The 22,360-nt window shown below is 40.3% G+C and overlaps 1 protein-coding gene across 3 annotated transcripts in view; it reads right to left on the minus strand.

Moving 5' to 3' along the window:
* Positions 1-4,767: 4,767 nt before the first annotated feature.
* The window catches only part of LOC115727731 (beta-glucosidase 18-like), a 36,664-nt gene continuing 19,071 nt past the window's right edge, over positions 4,768-22,360 (minus strand). The window contains exons 2-12 of one of the 3 annotated variants that reach the window (XM_048271636.1): positions 10,368-10,434; positions 8,155-8,213; positions 7,886-7,961; positions 7,661-7,735; positions 7,378-7,465; positions 7,025-7,277; positions 6,513-6,628; positions 6,146-6,395; positions 5,593-5,695; positions 5,373-5,472; positions 4,768-5,162 (exon numbers count right to left, since the gene is read on the minus strand). In XM_048271636.1, the coding sequence (XP_048127593.1) occupies positions 4,952-5,162; positions 5,373-5,472; positions 5,593-5,695; positions 6,146-6,395; positions 6,513-6,628; positions 7,025-7,277; positions 7,378-7,465; positions 7,661-7,735; positions 7,886-7,961; positions 8,155-8,213; positions 10,368-10,434 (1,398 nt within the window). In that variant the 3' untranslated portion in view covers positions 4,768-4,951. The remainder of the gene's footprint in view (positions 5,163-5,372; positions 5,473-5,592; positions 5,696-6,145; positions 6,396-6,512; positions 6,629-7,024; positions 7,278-7,377; positions 7,466-7,660; positions 7,736-7,885; positions 7,962-8,154; positions 8,214-10,367; positions 10,435-22,360) is intronic. The other 2 variants (XM_048271641.1, XM_048271639.1) reach the window with 2 other exon arrangements.

Consider the following 22,360-nt stretch of genomic DNA (forward strand, 5'->3'; position numbering starts at 1 on the left):
ATTGAACGTGTGGTAAATGAAAAGCTTGTTTGTTTGGTGTGACTTTACTATTTTCAAAATTGTCTTTTCCGATTTTATAGCTAACACAAGTTGACTTTTAGTTGAGCAAGAGCTTAATCTTTCAAAGCATGCAATAGTGCCCTTGCGGATCTATATATGGACACACACACTCTGCCCAGCAAAAGAAGAATTCACAAATTTAATATTAGGACTATACAACTGGTAGGGTTTTACCCATTCGGGAACCAATCAGAACCTGTTTTATGAAGTTATAAGAAATTGACTTATCTTTCTTAAATAATCTTTACTTCCCTATTGCCTTAATTTCTGTTTGTTTTGTATTGATATTTTACTTTGAGTCATTTTGTTGATCATAATATTTTTCTATAACTGCTATTTGTCTTGGTTTTCCAAAAAAAAAAAAAAAAAAAGCAAAAAAGAAGAAGAAAGAAACGAATGGTTTTAGAGTAGACCTTGGCGTTGGAACCGGACTGGACAAACGAAAAGTTCTATGGTGGGTTTCAGGACACATGGTAGGTTTCAAGTTCTAAAAATTATGAACCAACTTTAAGATGATAGATTCGAGGTTTCGGGTCTGAAACCTATCCACAACGTCATGCAATTAGATTTACATGCAACTGCTAATTGTCTTGGTTTTCCACAAAATTGAACAAAGACAAAATAGTATGACCTGTTTTGTTGCTCATACTACTTTGCTCTAACCGCTGCTTATCTAATTTTTCTTAAAAAAAGGAAAAAGAAAAAGAAAAAGAAATCGGTGACCTTGGAACTAGACTGGACAAACATGGTAGGTTCAATTTCGGGACAAAGGGTAGGCTCTAGGTTCCAAAAATTAAGAATCGATTCTAATATAAGAGGTTCCAAGTTCTAGATCTGAAACCTACCCACAAAGTGGTGCGAATTTGGGGCCAAAACACATGGTCGTGTTCAAGCGAAGACACCTCATAACTAACACACTTTGACAGGGACATTCAGATCACAACCGCATGTGATGCCAAGGCATATGAACCATCACTCAACAATTGTAGCAAATAGGGAATCCGAGGACTTGCGGATATATAATTGAAGATGAAGCATCTTCACATTCCCCTATACAGACCTTAACTTTCAGCTTCTAAACCCCAGAAAAATCTTCATTCAGGAATGCTTTGGCTCAAGAGGAGGCTTACAAAAGCTATACCGATCGTAGTATCCCAAAAATCACTCTCATTTATACAATTTTCCGTTTGAGCAGCACTTCAGGCCGTGCATGATAACACTTATGACATAGAATTTTTGCTCTGCTTTTAGAGCAGAAATTCATTTGATGATGCAACTGCTGGAGCAGAAATCCGTTTGGTTATACAACTTTATTTTTCTACTCTTGGAGTATTCTTTTAGTTCCAGAGGTAGTTTTGGAGCCACTTCAAGAATTCAAAAGTTAATTTTCAGAGCAGAAGTGTTGCCGTGTGCATCTTAGCTAACTAGGGAAGTTCTTTCGAAGGCATAGAAATGATATATGCCCAAGAAACACGGCCAAGACAGCTGATAACTCATTTTCTGCGCTTTGGTCGGACACTTCCTCATATATATCGAGAACCCTTGTCACGACCCGAACCCTACGCGCTTGTAAACATCCCCTCTGGCCACGACTGCGTACGGTTCTCCATGATCCAAAGGCCAACAAAAATTAAAACATGCGGAAGCAACAACAATCTCCGTACAGAAAACCAATAACACTACGACAACTTGGAATGGTAAAAACACACTTATGTATACATACACATAATTGTTACCGCTCTCAAACCTAGGGCTTCAGAGGCCATTGTACAAGCCTATGACCACCTATAACAAAAAGATTACGTGGTCGAAGCCCACTATACTTCCATAATAAACCGTTCTACAAAAGTTAGGAGGCCAACTACCCTAGGCCTCGTCCTTACTATTAGGCACTATCTCGTTTATAGCTGCTAGCTCATCTTCATCCAACTCCAGTGGCTGTTCCGCATCCGATGGCTCAACTTCTTCATCTTCTCCTGGTACCACCGCTTCTGGCTCGGGCTCCAGGACTTGAGGTCCAGCATGTGGATGCACTACCACGCCATCCGGAGGAGCAGCATTAACAGGGTCAAACTGCTCGACTCCATCGAAGGGAACATCAAATCCACTCAGCGGTCCCACGGTCATATCACCGTGGCGGTACGTCTATGCCACATACATATGGGGCTTCCAGTAGAGCTCCCCCGTAAACACCCAAATCGTTATCGTGTGCCTATAATAAACTTTGTCCTTCCCCACCGGATAATCCGTTACTAAAGTATCCATGTCTCGGGGGATACCGAATCTTTGAGGCGGGTCATTCATTGTTGCGGCGGAGGGTCTGAAAAAATCTCAGTAAGATAGTCCCTAATCCTAGGTTAGGGAGCTAATGCCTCCAAACATGTCCTAGGTGTGCAATTCTCCACAAATCCTCCTTTACTAAAAAATTCAACCAATAAATTCCAATATATTTCATTCTTCCTCCAAAATTGCCATACCTTCACAAATATTCCACGTTACCCCCATATCGATATTTCCCGTCTTAGACTGGAATAAAAATATTCCACATTGCTCCAATGCCCGCGTTCCACGCCTCGGGGTAAAAATTCCATATTTCCTCTCAAATAATCCTCATCAAGACCATCTAACAACAATAATTCCCCGATCGCTCGCCCGATACCACATGATCTCTTAAAATCCTTCCGATCGATCAATCTTCGCCACGTGATCTTGGTAAATTTCTTGATAAGTAGATCGAGACCATTCGGTCTCACCAATTCTCCAAATAAAGATCGGGACCACACGATCTTTCTAATCTTCCTCAACCGCCCAATCGAGACCACTCGATTTAAATATACCGAATAAATACTCGATCGGGACCACGTGATTCACTCACGTTGAATAAATAATAAATCGGGACTACCCGATTAGATCACACTCAAGCTGATGGCCAATCGGGCCACACGATTAATTTAAGCTACTACAAAAATTAATCTACGACACACGATCGAAATTATACCCACGTAGCAATCAATAATTATCGTACGATCAGAATTCCACTAACGTACATTTAATAAGTACCATACCATTAACCATACTACCGTGGCAATTAATCGTGACCGTACGATTAAAATATTCTCACATGAAATAAATCTCCACCGCTCGATCGATCTCCACTAAGCGGGAATTAAGCTCGGCTGTCGGATCAATCTTCCTAAGCAAGATTCAATGTGGATTGTTCAATTAAAGCAAGATCAAATAGATTAAATCCTAGCCATCCATTAGTAATTATACATTTCCACTATTCATGCAAGAACATCTCTATTTCTCTCTCCTCCTTCATCCAATTTTCGGCCAAAGCACAATCCAAACACAAATCCAACAATTTCTCCATCAAAATCACTCAATCTAAAGTCTATTAGCAACCTAGGTACCTAATCTAGAGTTAGGAACCAACTTACCACAATTCTAGCAAGTTTTCCAACAAGAAATAGGGAGAAGTTTTGATTCCAATCCGGTGGCTCCGGCAACTCCCTTTGCTCGGCTAAAAACCCACTAGATCCAGCAGTTTCCGGTAGTTCACGGCGGTAGTCGAGCTCCGACGGTTTAAGGCGACACCGGCGGCAGCTTAGAAAATTTCGGCAATGGAGGGTGGGGGAGAGAGAGAGCAATGGAGTTCGGCCAAGGGGAGAGTGAGGTGAGAGAGAGTGTGTTCTTGAAATATTTTGGGGAAGAAGACCAAGACTTAATAATAAAAGGGTAGGATAATATTAGGGCTAGATATTTTTGGTGTCTTAAATGCAAGAGGGGAAAAAATGGGAATTCCTCACCAAGGAATAGTCCAAAATTTCGGCCAAGAGGGGTATTGACCAAAATACCCTTGAGCCAAAGTGAAAAATTGGGTATTCTCCAAGGGTAAATGGGTCTTTTCCCATTTCCAGTCCAAATTTTATTTTTCCTGAACCCTTTGGGCGAACCGCGAAGAAATTGTACACTGGATGAAACCCTCGAAGGTCCGACGCCAAATTCCGAAGCTCAATTCGCGATCAATCTCAATCAATTGAAATTTCGGGGTATTTCAAACTAATGGGCGGCTTTTAGGAGTTACGCATATCGTCCCGTGATTAATATCACATTTAAGAATTTCTCGAGCCATGACGACTTTGGTTGTCATTCAATTGCGAGGGTCAATCACTAGTCCCGATGGACACGATCGTTAGAAAATAATTTAGGGACGTTCGGAACCCACACGAGGTCAAACGAAATCACCCGTGATCCAAGCGTAGGGTATTATCCAAATTGTTCCTTATTCATTCTAGGATCGGCCTATATTGGTCCAAAATATTCCCTCGACAATTTTCATGGCCAAAGAGTCAGCCCAGGGTCAAGTTCTTAGGTCCACGTATTTGATTTTCCTAGCTAGCCATTCCCATTTGGTTAGTTTGCTCGAGATGGATCAATTCCGAGTGAGATTAGACTGAAATACATCAATGAGACTTTTCATTTATTCAAGGCTTCAAAACGAGTCGGAATACAGGATGTCACAATCCTAATGCAACGTCGGCCTTTATTATCTTCTCAAGCATGCTGGACTAAGAGATGATCATATGTGAATAGCCGAGTTATGCATCGGTCACTCACACGACATCGGTGGACCCCTCTTAATTTCTCATGCAACAAAAGATTCAAAATGTATGTTCACAGCAATCAGGAGGACTAGAAATACAGTTTTAGAAGTAAGAGACCTACTGTGTGTAAAAAGCTTTTGCAACTCACTGTCTCAAATACAACCTGGGGCACTCAGAAAAAAATAGGAGCCCAACTTGACTTACCACCTTATCAAGTTAAGACAATGTCGTACATATGTTCCATTATTACAAACATTATATAATTGTTTGGAAGACGCCCGATGCTACATTTTGTAGGTGGATGTTTTCCGAATCGTTTGAGTTTTATTGTCTTGAGAGAGGAACTCCTTGTACCACGTCGCTGACCATTTGGGTGTTCTCTCCAGTGTTTGGAAGTCCACATAATGCAGCCCAAATCGTATCAAATACCCGTGTAGCCATTCGAAGTTGTCTAGCAGAGACCATATGAAATATCCCCTCACATCTGCTCCTTTTCTGAAACAATTAAACTCGAAAATTTATTCGCGAACAAAACATACTTATTGCATAGACGAGATGGACATAGACGGATTTAATACTATGAAAATTGACATGCTTTGTTAATCCAACAAAGAAAGGAGAAGAATACCACCAAAAAATCTGGGAAATGTTGGAGTAATTGAGGAATCGAAAGACATTCAATACTGGAAGAAATGCTAGATATACCTCACTACTTCGCTTAAGACGGCAAGATAGGCCTCGTGGAACTCTATCCTCTTCGTGTCGTTCAGCGAATCATCGATTGAACCTGTAGGTTGCGCGTACCCTGCAAAATAAGAATGAATCTTCCATTTTATCGACAGAACCAATTGATCACCTTGTTTGCTAAAGCTTTAGATATTCAAAAGATGGTCTAGTTTAGAGTTGTTTAAGCGACACAATATACCATTCTCAGTGATGAACATGGGAGTGTTGTTGTATCTTTCTTTGACATACGTAACGATCCCTTCGATGCCCCTTGGAACGACGAAGAAAGTCGACATCGCGGTCTGGAATGTGATCATCAACTATTAGTCCAAAATACATAATCCTAACAGGGAAATTGACTCAAAATCACGGTTAAGAAAGCTGCTAAATGGACTCAAGGTCATCTTTCCAAGCGGCTCTTAACGATGGAATTGTATAGCATTAGCTGCTTCAGTGTAAATGGCCACAGTAATTGTAATGGGAAAATTGACCAAAAAGTCTTAAACATATTGCTTTTTTGCTAGTTCAGTCTTAAACATTTTCATATTTTGCTAATTGAGTTCATCTGGCCAATCGTGGCCTGAAATAAGCCAAAATATGGTTATAATATATGCTTAAAATGTTTAGGACTGAATGTTTCGCCAAAATAAGCCAACATTATCTCTCGGAACATAGAGGAGCTTAACGAAATCATTAATTTTCACATAAATTCTATAAATGTATATCTAGGCACATGCGCTTATATCGCTTACCCGTTCGCCGATGTAAACTCCATCCTTTTCACCGGTGACATACACAGACGCCTCCCCCATAGAGAGGGCCGAAGTGCAAAAAGAGAACATGCAGTCCTTCACGTATTCAGTCGTGTAGTGATTTATTCCAATGAAATCCAACTTCACGTCGAGTTTCTTCTGCTCTTCCGTCGTAAACGTCGGCAATCTCGAACCCACGACTTGACGCATCTCAGGCGGATAATCTCCATACACTAAAGGGTCTACAAACCTGTAATTGATGGAGAAATTATGAACAATATAGTAGCAACAAAGATGGAGAGAACATGTTGTTTTTTTTTTCTTTTAACCGGAGAACATGGATTTGAGTAAGAAAGGATCTATGTACCATGCAAAATTGAAAGCTAAAGCTCGTTGGACAGCCAAACGATCAGCCGGATTGTCGTCGTACGGCTCGTACCACGCAGCAGAAATTACTATCCCAATCATTCCTCCTTGTTTTTCCTGATTATAATTTTTTGCTTAGGTTCAATAATTACATAATATGTATGATTGTGTACGTTGAAGAAAACAAAGAAAGAACATGTATAAGAAGAGGGTCAAAAGTAAGATTTGTAATGGAGCTATGAAAGTGTGAATTGAGCTTCTTGGCCTAGATGTATGAGAATCTCAAGTGATGACAAACTTCGATTGAGTTCATTCTCATGAACCTTGAAGTTTGAAGTATACAAGAGACAAGGTGAAGATTTCACTTTCACATCTCAGCGAGGCAATTGGTTCATTCCTGTTCTTTCTTGTTCTTTTACTTCAACTCTCATGAACACAAGATGGTGACGGTAAAATTGGTAATGAAGCCAGTTACTGCATTGAAAAGAATCAATTCCTAGCTCTTAATTTTACCTGGTAATACTTCCGGTAAATTTGAGCAGCCGTGGCATGGGACAACACCAGATTGTGGGTCGCAATGTAGGGTTCGAGAGCGGAGTCGCCGTAGGAGCAATTGCCAAACGGGTAGGAGCACCGGCCAGGTGGGTAAGTCCCCGAGAGGTAACCATCATAGATGAACACGTTAGGCTCATTGAATGTGGTCCAATACGTCACTCTATCTCCGAAAGCTTCGAAACAAACTTGTGCAAAGTAACCGAAATCCAGCCTACAAACAATTACTGAACGCATAAAGCAAAACCCCGAGATTTGACTGGATCGTCGTATTGATGAAGATTAGAAAGGATGGCAGGGACAATTGTGCTTACTGTATTTCGGAACTCAACCACCCACCATACCGGTCTTCTAGCAGTTGAGGAATGTCGTAATGGTTCAACGTCACAAACGGCTTTATACCTTGTCGAAAAGAACAGATTACAAATACTCAGAAGGGGTAATTCATCTTTTTCCTGAAGTGATGACTGTATGACGCGGGGGAAAGAAGAACAATCCAATGAAGGCTATCAAATTGATACATTGAGAAAACATTATGGAGGATATTGAATTATTGCAATGAGAATGTCAAATACATTTTATGAATTTTGCTTTTACCTCTGACCAAAAGGGCATCAATGAGATTGTTGTAGAACTCAATGCCTTCTGAATTGACGTCCCCGAATCTTCCCTCTGGAGTCATTCAAAGCCAAGATAATACCACAAAGAGAATAAAATGGAATAATCATAGAAAAGCCATGAAAATGATAGAACTGAACATATGAAGATAACTTCGACCCCCAAAAAAAAAGGAAAACATATGAAGATGATAAAATTACATACTAGGAAGAACTCTAGACCAAGATATGGAGAATCTGTATGCATCCACCCCGAGATCATGCATCAACTCTATATCTTCCTGTTGCACATTGATATATCCATGAGATTAACAAATTGAATTTAACAAATGGGCACCTCTAATTGTCAAAGCTTTCTACCATCAAAGTTCCAAAAGCCAACTTAGGATTACCATCAGGCCAATTTAGTGTTAAAGCTGGAAGATAAAGAATATTGTCATGACATTTGTAATTAGAGTACAGAGGGTCAAGTACCATGAAGAGATTATAGTGATTATCCGCCACATCGGCATTGCTTCCATCTTCTATTTTGCCTGACCATAAAAAGTAAGTCCCTCAGGCACAGAAACATGAGGCTCTCTCTTTGAGAAAATTTCAAATAGAGATATGAAGTGAGGTAATTTTCTAAAAAAATAAATAAATTCCCGATGAGCTAGGAATGTGCTTTGAAACTAAATTGCCACTTGAGGGTCCCTTCTTTTTAGAATGAAAATTGGTTTCGTAAACCAACTTTGATAGTCCGATTTCGTGACATCATACGATCTTTCCCGAATATGAAATGAAACAAAAATTAGCTGGCCACCGATGACCTCTTTGTATTAAACTATTGATCAAGCAATGATTGCTCAATGACAAATATAAGGAGAGGACTTTAGCAACAACCATAAAAGAAATATAATAAAAAAACTACATAAAAAAATGCGAAATCCATTACACAGATAATAGTCACTGTTTGAACCACGTGTTTCTGACCCGCCCGAAAGGCTGGTGACCGGTAGCAAGTCATTGTCATCCTATACATAGATGAGCTCGAAAAATAGACGACATGTGCTTACTTGTATCTTTCCCTAATTTCCTTTATTAAGGTAAAAAACATAGATGCAAAATTTGTTACACATATAATAGTCTCAGTTTGTACCGCTTGCTTCTGATCTGCCTAAAAGACTAGTGACCGGTAGCAAGTCATTGTCATGTAGTAAATGAAGCAGCTCGAAAAATATGCAAGATCTTCTTCTTTGTATTTTTCTGTAATTTTATTTGTTAAGGGAAATTGATCTTTAATTGTTTTCAGTCATAGCCTATTCAATTTTTTTTAAAGAAAACTTCACAGCAAAAAATTACGCCTATTTAGATATTTTTTTACCTAGCTTGTTAGCTTTTCTATAACCATATAATAGGATGAAATTAACTATTGTAGATGCTGAATTGACTGTTAGATACACGCATGGTGTTTGATTAAATTACTGACTATGCTAGGACTTCAATTTTATCACATCGGAGAAACGTAGGGAAAATTGTCAAAAAAGTTCTAAATCTATTGGACTTTTATCAATTCAGTCCTAAACCTTTTATTTTTGTGCCAATTCAGTTCTAAACCTTTGTATTTGTGCCAATTTAGTCCTAAACCTTTATATTTGTGCTAATTCAATCTGTCCAGCCAACTTTGGCTGGACGGCACCGATGTGAATGTCGGCCTATGCTGACGTGGACAAATTTTCAATAATATTTTAATATTTTTCTATTTATTTTTATTCTTTTCTTTATCTTTCCTTTTTTTTTTCCATTTCTTCTTCATCTAGTCGGTCACCAGCATCAAGTGAAGCTCGCCCTTGCTCGACCATGGCGAGGCACGACTTCGCCTAGCACTAGCGAGGCCCGCCCCCATTGACCCTAGCCTTTGGCGACCGGCCGAAGGAAATATAAGGGAAAAAAAAGGAAAGAGAAAAATAAAAGAAAATAAGAACAAAAACTAATTTGAAAAATATTATAATATTATTAAAAATTGACCACGTCGGCATCGGCCAACATCCACGTCGAGATCGGCCGGCCAAAGTTGGCCGGATGGACTGAATTGACATATATACAAAATGTTTATAAACAAAAAATTTAGGACTAACTTGGCACAAATACAAAAAGTTTAGGACTGAATTGATAAAATAAGAAATTTTAAGACTAAATTGGTAAAAGTGCAATATGTTTATGATTTTTTTTTTTACAATTTTCCTGAGAAGCTTATCGATGGGACGTCTCTATTTCTTTTCTTTTGTCTAAACATATATTATCAAAGTTAATCTGTTGCATTCATTTTTCTTTTTTTCTTTTTTTGCCGGTACAGCTTCACAACCAAAACTTACTTACTAATTTCCAAATACATGTAAGTTTCGTATGATTCCAGTACAACGGCAGGCAAAACCCATCACTGTTTCAGGAGTGATTAGAAAGCAATTTTCCGTTTTCTTGGTTTTGACTGGACGGAGTAAAGTCTCGTTTTCAATTGATTTTGACCCGAAAAAACTAAATAATTTTATTACAAGCCTTTGTTTGATCTGAGAGGGACATATAATTTTATTCTCTTGTGTTGCTTTCATTAGAGCCTTGACCGTCTATTCCTACTTGCTTTGCCCAGAAAATAATCAATAAATAGATAAATAAATAAACAAGAAACAAGCAGAAAATAGAGAGAGGACCTGGTATGTGGGAGAAGACATCCCAATTGCTGAGGCTTTTGTTACCTTCCAGGTACCCACCTTCAATCTGGGCAAAACATATAAAATAGGGAATTAACAGTATAAAATTGCCAACGTAATTCACATATAATTTCACAAAAAACCATAATAATTGGCAGAATACACCTCAAATGCCAATATTTGAGTATGTCGCTCACTTTAGTGCTAACATTTTTTTTTTGGATGATTTAAGTGCCAAATTGGAGCAAAAAACGATTACTTTAGTGACAAACGGCAAGAAATTCCGGTGGCCTCATTGAAGTTGACATTTAAATAATTGTTTTAAAAAAAATTGACTCTTAAGTGATGTCACGACCCGAACCCTGCGAGCTTGTCGACATCCCACCTGGCCACACTTATGTACAGTTCTCCAGGATCCAAAGGCCAACAAATTCATGCGGAAGCAAAAACAAATCCCCGTACAGAAACAATTAACATCACGATGACTTGGGACGATAAAAACAAACTTATATGCATATCCACATGTTCTACACAATTTTCCAAACCTAGGGCTTGAGGGGCCATTGTACAAACCCGTGACCACCTATAGAAAAAAGGTATGTGGTCGAAGCCCGCTACACAACCAAAATACAACACTCTACAAAACTAAGAGGCCAACTATCCTATGCATCGTCCTCGCTATTTCAAGCGGCTACTCAGCATCCGTAGGCTCCACAACTTCTCCATCTTCTCCTGGCACCATGACCTCGGGGAATCCCGAACCTTTGAGGTGGGTCATTCATACTTGTGGCGGAGGGTCCGAAAAACAACGAACCCACGACGGGGTGAGATAAAATCTCAGTAAGCTAGCCCCTAATCCTATATTAGGGCTCTAGTGCCTCCAGACACATTTTCAATGAACAATTTCCAACAACTCTTCTTTCTTACTAAAAATTCCACAATTTAATTCCAGAAAATTCCATTCTTTCTCCGAAAATTCCCACACCTTCTCAAATATTCTACGTTACTCCTGTTTCGGCGTTCCACGCCTCAATCTGACAATAAAATATTCTACGTGCTCCGGGGCTCGTGTTTAACCCATCATGCCATAATATAAATATCCACATTACTCCGAAAATTTCCACGCTACTCCAAAATATTCCACGTTACTCCAAAATATTCCACGTTATTCCGGAAATATTCCACACTACTCCAAAATATTCCACGTTACTCCGGAATATTCCACGTTACTCCAAAAATATTCCACGTCACTCCAGAATATTCCACGTTATTCCACCGCCATCATATATTCATAACGTTGAGCCTCGGACCTTTATGGAACACGGCTCTATATATATACTAGGGTCTCGGACACAAAGGAATACGACCCACAAATCTCGGTCTCGGACACATAGGAACACGACCGGATTAAGTCTCGGACAATTAGTCGAACACGACTCACTTTGGTCTCGGACGACTTAATTGAACACGACTTTCATACTTTCTCGGTCTCGGACAATCGGACGAATACGGCTCACGTTGGCCTCAGACGACTTGATTGAATACGACCATCACATTTCCTCGGTCTCGGACAATCGGACGAATACGGCTCACTTTGGCCTCGGACGACTTGATTGAATACGACCATCACATTTCCTCGGTCTCGGACAATCGGACGAATACGGCTCACTTTGGCCTCGGACGACTTGATTGAATACGACCATCACATTTCCTCAGAATCGTTCGAGATCACGTGATTCACTCACGTTAGAGAATTAATAATTCGGGATCACCTCACCTGATCAATTTATGCTACCATAGTATCCAATCCACGCCATGCGACCATATTATGCTAACGTAGCAATTTATAAATCACGTGCCATTAAAATTATACTAACGTGGAAATTTATCACGGCCAAACAATAATAATTTTCTAACATATAATTAATTTACAACCATAGTACTATACTATAATAATGTCACATTTAATAAGCACCGTGGCATAACGACTTTATGTCACATAAAAGTAACTCTAGTTAATATATAAACTAACCATGGTTCAAAAATTAACTAGAGTCAAATACTAACCTAACCATGATTAAATACTAGCATAAAGTAACTATAGTTAGGCATAAAGTAACCATAGTTAAACTTTGACCAACAATTATCTTCTTGACTTTACTATTCATGCAAGAACAAGCTTTCTCTCTCCTCCAAATATTCATTCTCGGCCAAGGCATAAAAATGGCCAAAAACAACCAATTTTTCACCCAAATCTACCAAATCTCAAGTCCATTAGCATCCTAGATACCTAATATAAGGTTAGGGACCAACTTACCACTATTTTAGCAAGTTTTCCGGCGAGAAACCGAGAAAAATTTTGACCCTAATCCGGCGGCTCCGGCAACTCCTCTTGGTCGGCCAAAGCCCACGGAAATCCGGCGACTCCGAGAAGCTTACGGCGATAGTCGAGCTCCGGCGGTTCAAGGCGACACCGGCGGTTGTTTGAAGAATTTTCAATGAGGGAGAGAATAAGCAAGGGTGAGTTTGGCCAAGAGAGGGAGTGAGCTGAGTAGAGAGAAAGGGTTCTTGAAAAATGAAGAAGAAGAAGGCCAAAATAATTAATATAGGTTAAAATAATTATTGGGTGGGATATTTTGATGTCTTGAAAGTCAAGAGGTACAAATTGGTGATTTTCTCCACCAAAAATAGTCAAAATCTCGGCCAAAGGGGTAAAATGGCCAAAATACCCTTCGTTCCAAGTTAAAAATGGGGTATTTTTCAAGGGCAAATGGGTCCTTTCCCATATCCAGTCCAAATCTACTTTTCCTGAACCTCTTTGGGGCGAACCGCGAAGGAATTTCACACGAGATGAGGAAACGTCCAAAATTTTTATTTATTGAAACCCCCGAAGGTCCGACGTCAAATTCTGAAGCTCGATTCGCGATCAATCTCGATCAATAGAATTTTCAGCATATCTCAAACTAACGGGCGGCTTTTAGGAGTTACGCGTATCGACCCGTGATTAAAATCACGTTTAAGAATTACTCGAGCCATGGCGACCTTGGTTGTCATTCAATTGTGAGGGTCAATCACTAGTCCCGATGGACACGATCGTTAGAAAATAATTCAAGGGACGTTCGGAACCCATACGAGGTCAAACGGAATCACCCGTGATCCAAGCGTAGGGTATTATCCAAATCGTTCCTTAATCATTCTAGGATCGGCCTATATTGGTCCAGAATATTCCCTCGACAATTTTCATGGCCAAAGAGTCAATCCAGGATCAAGTTCTTAGGTCCACGTACTTGATTTTCCTAGCTAGCCATTCCCATTTGGTTAGTCTGCTCGAGAGGGATCAACTCCGAGTGAGATTAGACTGAAATACATCAATGAGACCTTTCATTTATTCAAAGCTTCGAAAGTGGGTCGGAATTCAGAATGTCACAATTCTTCCCCCCTTACAAAAATTTCGTCCTCGAAATTTGCAATCCTCCAATCATCTCGTCTTATGGGGTGCGACGCCTCATCGCTACCATGCTTCCCAAAGTAGTTCTTGTCGTCACTTGACACTTCGATAACGTCCTTAACAGCAATGGCTTTCATCCTTCAAAACTCGTTTTCTTTGGTCCTCCACTGTGTTCACCTTCCTCTTCCCTTTTGACATTCGCAAAATCTGTTGGTAGCATGCCCTCGAGTATTCAAATCACCTCTTCAATTGTCTATTGGTCCAAGAATAACATGCATACCTTACTACAATCCATCTTTTCTAATTCTGGACTAAAGGTCTTTCCAAAGCATTGCATAAGACTCATGGCCTTTATCAACTTGCCCTCTATTATCCAAATCGAGTCGTAACCTTCTTGACTCCTTAAGCAAGTTCAAGATTACTTTCATAGTAATCTGCTCTTAATTCCATTTGAAAACCTTCAACGATCATAGTAATCTTTCGATTTTCAAGGTCATGCCTCTTCCTGGCCGGCATGTCTCATCCTTGACCACATGTAAGACTGATCCAACATTCAGTCCATTCCATTAGACACCGTAATTCTCCCCTCAAATTCCGATGAGGTCATATCTTTAAATTCCTCTCCACTATTGAACTCGTACACTCGTCTATTGAACTTCAAGGTTTCTATCCTCAACTTCGAGGTTTCTTTTCCAAGTACTCGGAAGTCTAGATTTCCTCCTTGTTCTACTTGTTTCCACGACCCTTAGAAGTCCGGGTCCATTCATCGCCACATCTCAATTCCTTTCTGACCTTCGGGCTTGATGCTTCAAGTAGCCATCAAACTAGTCAACTAGTAAACTTCCAATTTAGAAGTTGAATCTCTTATTCCTCGAGGTGAGGTTTGTCCCTTCGTTGCCAAATGCAAGACGCTAAATTTTCAATTGTATGCCTCTCGCTACCTAATTCACCATTCCTTAGCGATAAGGGCATCGTAATCATGACCTTTCCTTCGGTTCCCTTTGCGTGCAGTCAATATTTCTAACTCTTGTAGTTTACATAATTGCGAGGTCATTCCTTGCACAAGCAACGCTCCCATCTCCATAAACAATTTCATCCATTCGCTCTATGTCTCGTCCTTAGTCCTTTTCATCAATGGAATAATTCTTGTGGGGAATCTTCCTACGATCCATCTATAATAATCCATCAATTCTAGGAAACTTCAAATTTCAATAACTCGCATCGACCTTAGTCGATCCATCATCACTTTCTACTCCATAAAGGATTTATAGGGATCCCCTCTCTTGGACTTCACACGACCAATGAATTTCACCTCATCGGACCCAAAACTCGTACTCTTCACACTTAGCATACAATGATTGTTTCCTCGGGGTCATGCTTCTCGTGACTCCTTAAACGAGTCCGACCATCGTCTCTAAAGACGGTAACAATTAATTCAATTATTCTTTGGATACACAATCCGACTATTGTTAGCTCTTGCGACCAGGTGTCGATTCGTTTAAAATTGTCATTCGTACCATCCACTTGATAGCTTATACTTTGGCTCTCTTTCTTTATAGATTTCCAGTTAGACCATGCCGCACTTTGTTCATTTTTTGTCACTCTTTCCTCGGGAAGCATCGGTGCCTCAATCTCTTGGTTCCACAACCAACTAATGCAACCCTATCTTGATTTCATTCATTCAACTAGACATCGACATGTCCCGAGATTCAAATGCCATCCACAAGACAGCTCCTTAGACTTCACTTTTACGGAGATCATTCCAAGTTTTGTGTCCTCTTTCTCGCCTAGATGTTCAATCTTAATACTAAGACAATTAGAATTTTCTCTTCCTTCCACATTAGGGTCTCTTTCCCCATGAAGGAAACTATACACTTTAGTGGCATTCTCTTACTTCGAATCCCCTCACTTTTTCCTTGCATTCCATACGACATCAATCTTAGAGTTTATGTCAATTTTACTCCAGGATTTAAATGCCACCATATTCGACATTCTTCTTCTAGTAACTCGGTCATCTTTAGTGACATGGTTTCAAAGGAATCGAGGTTCCTCCTTAATCACCATAAATCCACACACTTGTATATCTTGCAATTTGACTAAATCCCCAAGTCACTTTATAATTACACTCCTAGTACCTCTTTTTGCTTACTCCACCATTCAATAGAATTACAAACAACCAGGACTATCAAGTCCATTCCATTTCCTTTCCCTCAACGACCATTTTATGGTCCGATCGCCCTTTAAAAATGACACCCTATCTCTTTAGGGGTGATAACACACAATGCCACTTCTAGTGGTCCCGATTCATCCTCAATCAATCGCTATTATATCAACAAGATCAAACAATTGACATAACTTTTTCCATAATTTTCCTCACGACGGAAGAAACAAAACATCAATCTCTCATTACAAGTCATACGCCAAGGTAATAGCTATTCCTCCTCAAGCACAGTCCATGTTCCATAAGTGAACATTTCTTTGCTCGAAATCCATGAGCAAAGGTTCTCTTATTCATATGTCTTCTGATCATCCACTTCCTTCATTAAGACCCTTTATCATTCCTTAGACTCTAGGATAACAACTAGTCATAAGGCTTCCAAATTCAAATCCCTCACGGGGACTTCATGTTTTATTCAAAGGGTCCTTGACCACCTTTAGTATATGCTTAAACGACTTTGAGAACTTTGTCTCATATTGGTGGATCGCCTTCGGATCTTTGCAAAGCTATTAAAGTTCGGCATCCTTTTCTCGAGTAACCTTAGAAAGATCTTTCTATTAGGACAACTTGCGAACACAATCTTTGCATATCTCATGCTTTCAAGGAAAGTACCTTCCATTAAGCGACTCTTTCAGCCAATCATCGACGACCTCTTAAGGCTAATAACTGCTAGGGTCACTTTCTTTCTTTAGTGCACCCAAAACTTCTAAGGTTTTCTCACGAAACCCTCAATCCGGAGGGAGGCAGTTTCAAATTCACTTTCTCTATCGAACCTTAGTTGACCTCAGCCTCGTGATCCACCTCACAAGCTATTCAAAGCCCTCGTGGTTCTTCCCACACCTTCAATTCAGAAATGAGTAACTCATAGTCACCTGTCTCGTGACTTCCATCACTTAGCTCATCAGCACTAATATTTGTCACCATAGTGACTTAGGCACAATGGCAGCTCCTCCTCGAGCTTGCCTACCCATCAATTTTTCTCATTTCCATTTAAAATTCTCACGACCCCTTATTACACTTGGGTCTCACATAATTAACAAATCGAGCCATATTCACTTATAGTACTTATACTCCAGTCGCTTATCTTTACTCAATTCTCATAATCCATCTCGGTTCTTGGATCTTTTCATATCTCACATAAACGAGCCAAGTGCTCCTCTAGCGACCGTACTTTGGTCGATCAACCTCATTAGGTTCTCATGTCACTTGAACCACTATGATTCCCTCTAGGAATCAAAGACTTGAGTCATCTACTCAAGCTCTAGCAATTTTCGGCTGCTCATCTCATCATTTATCACTAGCAATCAACCATCCAGTGGTTCTTAAGCAACTCTCAACTAATTGCCCATTATCTAAGGATTCAATCATCCTTCAAAATCAATCCATTCAGCAACGATGAAACTTCTTTACCAGCCCATTACTAGAAACTTAACTAGGCCAAAGCCTCAACTAGGTCAGAATTTCTCAAAGTGCCATTTCAATCGTTCATGCACAAATCTAGAGGTATCTACCACTCTAGCATAATCCAATGACTATCTCAATCACAAGGGCATCGATTTGGAGTATAAACTCTCAAACGTCTAATCTCTTGGTTAGACCTTAACCATAACAATAACGATACCAATTACAAAATATGCCCCAGGCCAATCGCAAACATCACTTTTCTTTCAAACGGCATCCCTTAGCATGAAGCTGTCAACCATGCCACTCACAAAATTCAATGCCACCGCAAAATTCAATATGAGGATCAACTCCGTACACTACATCTCTTAACCAAAATCAAACTCAACCTCGATACCTAGACTCTCACTTTCAAATTATGACTTGGGTCATTCCCGCCTCCTTGCTATCTTAGAAGCACCGCCGGGAGCCGCTCTTTGTCCGGACCTTTTTGTCTCGGCGATCACTCCCCGCCCTCATCGGACCCGGTCGTTGCGGGTTGTCCTAAGCCATATTTCTATGGAGAGAGTCCCGTTCCACACGACCCATATCATGCTTCATTACGGTTTATAGGTATCCCGTCACTTGTCCCATACCAAGCGAGAGTTTATTAAGTCCAATCGTGATAAGCTCATGCATGCACATTCATCAACTTTCGTTTTAATGCCACAAACACATGTATTGCATGATTGTCCTCGTTACTCGACGTACCATAGTCGCTTCCGGATCAATTCTTATCCACAAAAGATCTCTAATTCCACCAATGATTGTCACGTCTCAAAGATCCATTGCCTATGTTCTAGCATATTCTTCAAGTTGAGTCATTGACAAACCATAATCATAGTCATATAATCCAACCGACCCTTCACTCAAAAGCAATCCTCTATTAGCCTCAACCACATGTACAACCTCAAAATCCATATTTATGGCTCCTCAATTTTCTGCTTGCTCACTTATAAACCTCAATAATATCATCACCCAAGTTTACCAATAAAACAAAACGATACTAGAACCATTAGAATACAATACAAGTTCAAGCCTATAATCCTCAAGATTCAGAAATCAATGCCTTATCCTAAGGGTCCCAATATCTAATCGTCCCCAAGTCATCACTCCTTATTACTCCAAGTCTCAATCTCATTTGATCGAGCTGACCTTGCTCTGATACCACTCCAAACGGGGATGTCACGACCCGAACCCTACGAGCTTGTCGACATCCCACCCGGCCACGCTTATGTACAGTTCTCCAGGATCCAAAGGCCAACAAATTCATGCGGAAGCAAAAACGAATCCCCGTACAGAAACAATTAACATCTCGATGACTTGGGACGGTAAAACAAACTTATGTACATATATACATGTTCTACACAACTTTTCAAACCTAGGGCTTGAGGGGCCTTTGTACAAACCCGTGACCACCTATAACAAAAAGAGACGTGGTCAAAGCCCGCTACACAACCAAAATACAACACTCTACAAAAGCTGAGAGGCCAACTATCCTAGGCCTCGTCCTCGCTATTTCCGGCACAATCTTGTACTCAAGCATCCGTAGGCTCCACCAACTTCTCCATCTTCTCCTGGCACCACGGTTTCCATGTCCCGCGGGATCCCGAACCTTTGAGGTGGGTCATTCATTGTTGTGACGGAGGGTCTGAAAAACAACGAACCCACGACGGGGTGAGATAAAATCTCGATAAGCTAGCCCCTAATCCTAGATTAGGGCTCTAGTGCCTCCGAGACACATTTTCAATGAACAATTTCCAACAACTTTTCTTTCTTACTAAAAATTCCACAATTTAATTCTAGAAAATTCCATTCTTTCTCCGAAAATTCCCACACCTTCTCAAATATTCTACGTTACTCCTGTTTCGGCGTTCCACGCCTCAATCTGACAATAAAATATTCTACGTGCTCCGGGGCCCGTGTTTAACCCATCATGCCATAATATAAATATCCACATTACTCCGAAAATTCCACGTTACTCCGAAAATATTCCACGTTACTCCAAAATATTCCACGTTATTCAAATATTCCACACTACTCCAAAATATTCCACGTTACTCGAATATTCCACGTTACTCCAAAATATTCCACGTCACCCAATATTCCACGTTATTCCACCGCCATCATATAAGTTCATAACATTGAGCCTCGGACCTTTATGGAACACGGCTCTATATATATACTAGGGTCTCGGACACATAGGAATACGACCCACAAATCTCGGTCTCGGACACATAGGAACACGACCGGATCAAGTCTCGGACAATTAGTCGAACACGACTCACTTTGGTCTCGGACGACTTAATTGAACACGACTTTCTTACACTTTCTCGGTCTCGGACAATCGGACGAATACGGCTCACTTTGGCCTCGGGCGACTTGATTGAATACGACCATCACATTTCCTCGGTCTCGGACAATCGGACGAATACGGCTCACTTTGGCCTCGGACGACTTGATTGAATACGACCATCACATTTCCTCGGTCTCGGACAATCGAGACGAATACGGCTCACTTTGGCCTCGAACGACTTGATTGAATACGACCATCACATTTCTTAGAATAGTTCGGGATCACGTGATTCACTCACGTTAGAGAATTAATAATTCGGGATCACCCGATTAATCCACACTAAACCAAATATTAATTCATACTACCCATCAATTTATGCTACCATAGTATCCAATCCACGCCATGCGACCATATTATGCTAACGTAGCAATTTATAAATCACGTGCCATTAAAAATTATACTAACGTGGAAATTTATCACGGCCAAACAATAATAATTTTCTAACATATAATTAATTCATGACCATAGTACTATACTATAATAATGTCACATTTAATTAGCACCGTGGCATAACGACTTTATGTCACATAAAAGTAACCCTAGTTAATATATAAACTAACCATGGTTCAAAAACTAACTAGAGTCAAATACTAACCTAACCATGATTAAATAATAGCATAAAGTAACTATAGTTAGGGCATAAAGTAACCATAGTTAAACTTTGACCAACAATTATCTTCTTGACTTTACTATTCATGCAAGAACAAGCATTTCTCTCTCCTCCAAATATTTGCATTTTCGGCCAACGCCATGAAAATGTCCAAAACCAACCCAATTTTTCACCAAAATCTACTCAAATCTCATAGTCTATTAGCAACCTAGATACCTAATCTAAGGTTAGGGACCAACTTACCACTATTTTAGCAAGTTTTCCGGCGAGAAACCGAGAAAAATTTTGACCCTAATCCGGCGGCTCCGGCGACTCCTCTTGGTACGGCCAAAGCTCAAGCAACTCCGGCGATTCTAGGCGGTTCACGGCGATAGATAGAGCTCCGGCGGTTCAAGGCGACACCGGCGGTTGCTTAGAAGAATTTTCAATGAGGGAGAGAGATAAGCAAGGGTGAGTTTGGCCAAGAGAGGGAGTGAGCAAGAGAGAGAAAGTGAGCTAGAGAGAGAGTGGGTTCTTGAAAAATAAAGAAGAAGAAGGCCAAATAATAATTAATATAGGTTAATAATAATTATTGGATTTTATGTCCACAAAGTCAAGAGGGACAAATTGGTAATTTTCTCCCCACATTGACTAGTCAAATCTCGGCCAAAGGGGTAAAATGGCCAAAATACCCTTCGTTCCAAGTGAAAAATGGGGTATTTTTCGAGGGCAAATGGGTCCTTTCCCATATCCAGTCCAAATCTACTTTTCCCGAACCTCTTTGGGGTGAACCGCGAAGGAATTTCACACAAGATGAGGAAACGTCCAAAATTTTTATTTATTGAAACTCCCGAAGGTCCGACGTCAAATTCGAAGCTCGATTCGCGATCAATCTCGATCAATAGAATTTTCAGCATATCTCAAACTAACGGGCGGCTTTTAGGAGTTACGCGTATCGACCCGTGATTAAAATCACGTTTAAGAATTACTCGAGCCATGGCGACCTTGGTTGTCATTCAATTGCGAGGGTCAATCACTAGTCCCGATGGACACGATCGTTAGAAAATAATTCAGGGACGTTCGGAACCCATACGAGGTCAAACGGAATCACCCGTGATCCAAGCGTAGGGTATTATCCAAATCGTTCCTTAATCATTCTAGGATCGGCCTATATTGGTCCGGAATATTCCCTCGACAATTTTCATGGCCAAAGAGTCAATCCAGGATCAAGTTCTTAGGTCCACGTACTTGATTTTCCTAGCTAGCCATTCCCATTTGGTTAGTCCGCTCGAGAGGGATCAACTCCGAGTGAGATTAGACTGAAATACATCAATGAGACCTTTCATTTATTCAAAGCTTCGAAAGTGGGTCGGAATTCGAGGATGTCACAATTCTTCCCCCTTACAAAAATTTCGTCCTCGAAATTTGCAATCCTCCAATCATCTCGTCTTATGGGGTGCGACGCCTCATCACTACCACGCTTCCCAAAGTAGTTCTTGTCGTCACTTGACACTTCGATAACGTCCTTAACAGCAATGGTTTTCATCCTTCAAAACTTGTTTTCTTTGGTCCTCCACTTGTGTTCACCTTCCTCTTCCCTTTTGACATTCGCAAAATCTGTTGGTAGCATGCCCTCAAGTATTCAAATCACCTCTTCAATTGTCTATTGGTCCAAGAATAACATGCATACCTTACTACAATCCATCTTTTCTAATTCGGACTAAAGGTCTTTCCAAAGCATTGCATAAGACTCATGGCCTTTATCAACTTGCCATCTATTATCCAAATCGAGTCGTAACCTTCTCGACTCCTTAAGCAAGTTCAAGATTACTTTCATAGTAATCTGCTCTTAATTCCATTTGAAAACCTTCAACGATCATAGTAATCTTTCGATTTTCAAGGTCATGCCTCTTCCTGGCCGGCATGTCTCATCCTTGACCAC

This window comes from Rhodamnia argentea, chromosome 1, assembly GCF_020921035.1.
Source record: "Rhodamnia argentea isolate NSW1041297 chromosome 1, ASM2092103v1, whole genome shotgun sequence".
Classification (NCBI taxonomy): Eukaryota; Viridiplantae; Streptophyta; class Magnoliopsida; order Myrtales; family Myrtaceae; genus Rhodamnia; species Rhodamnia argentea.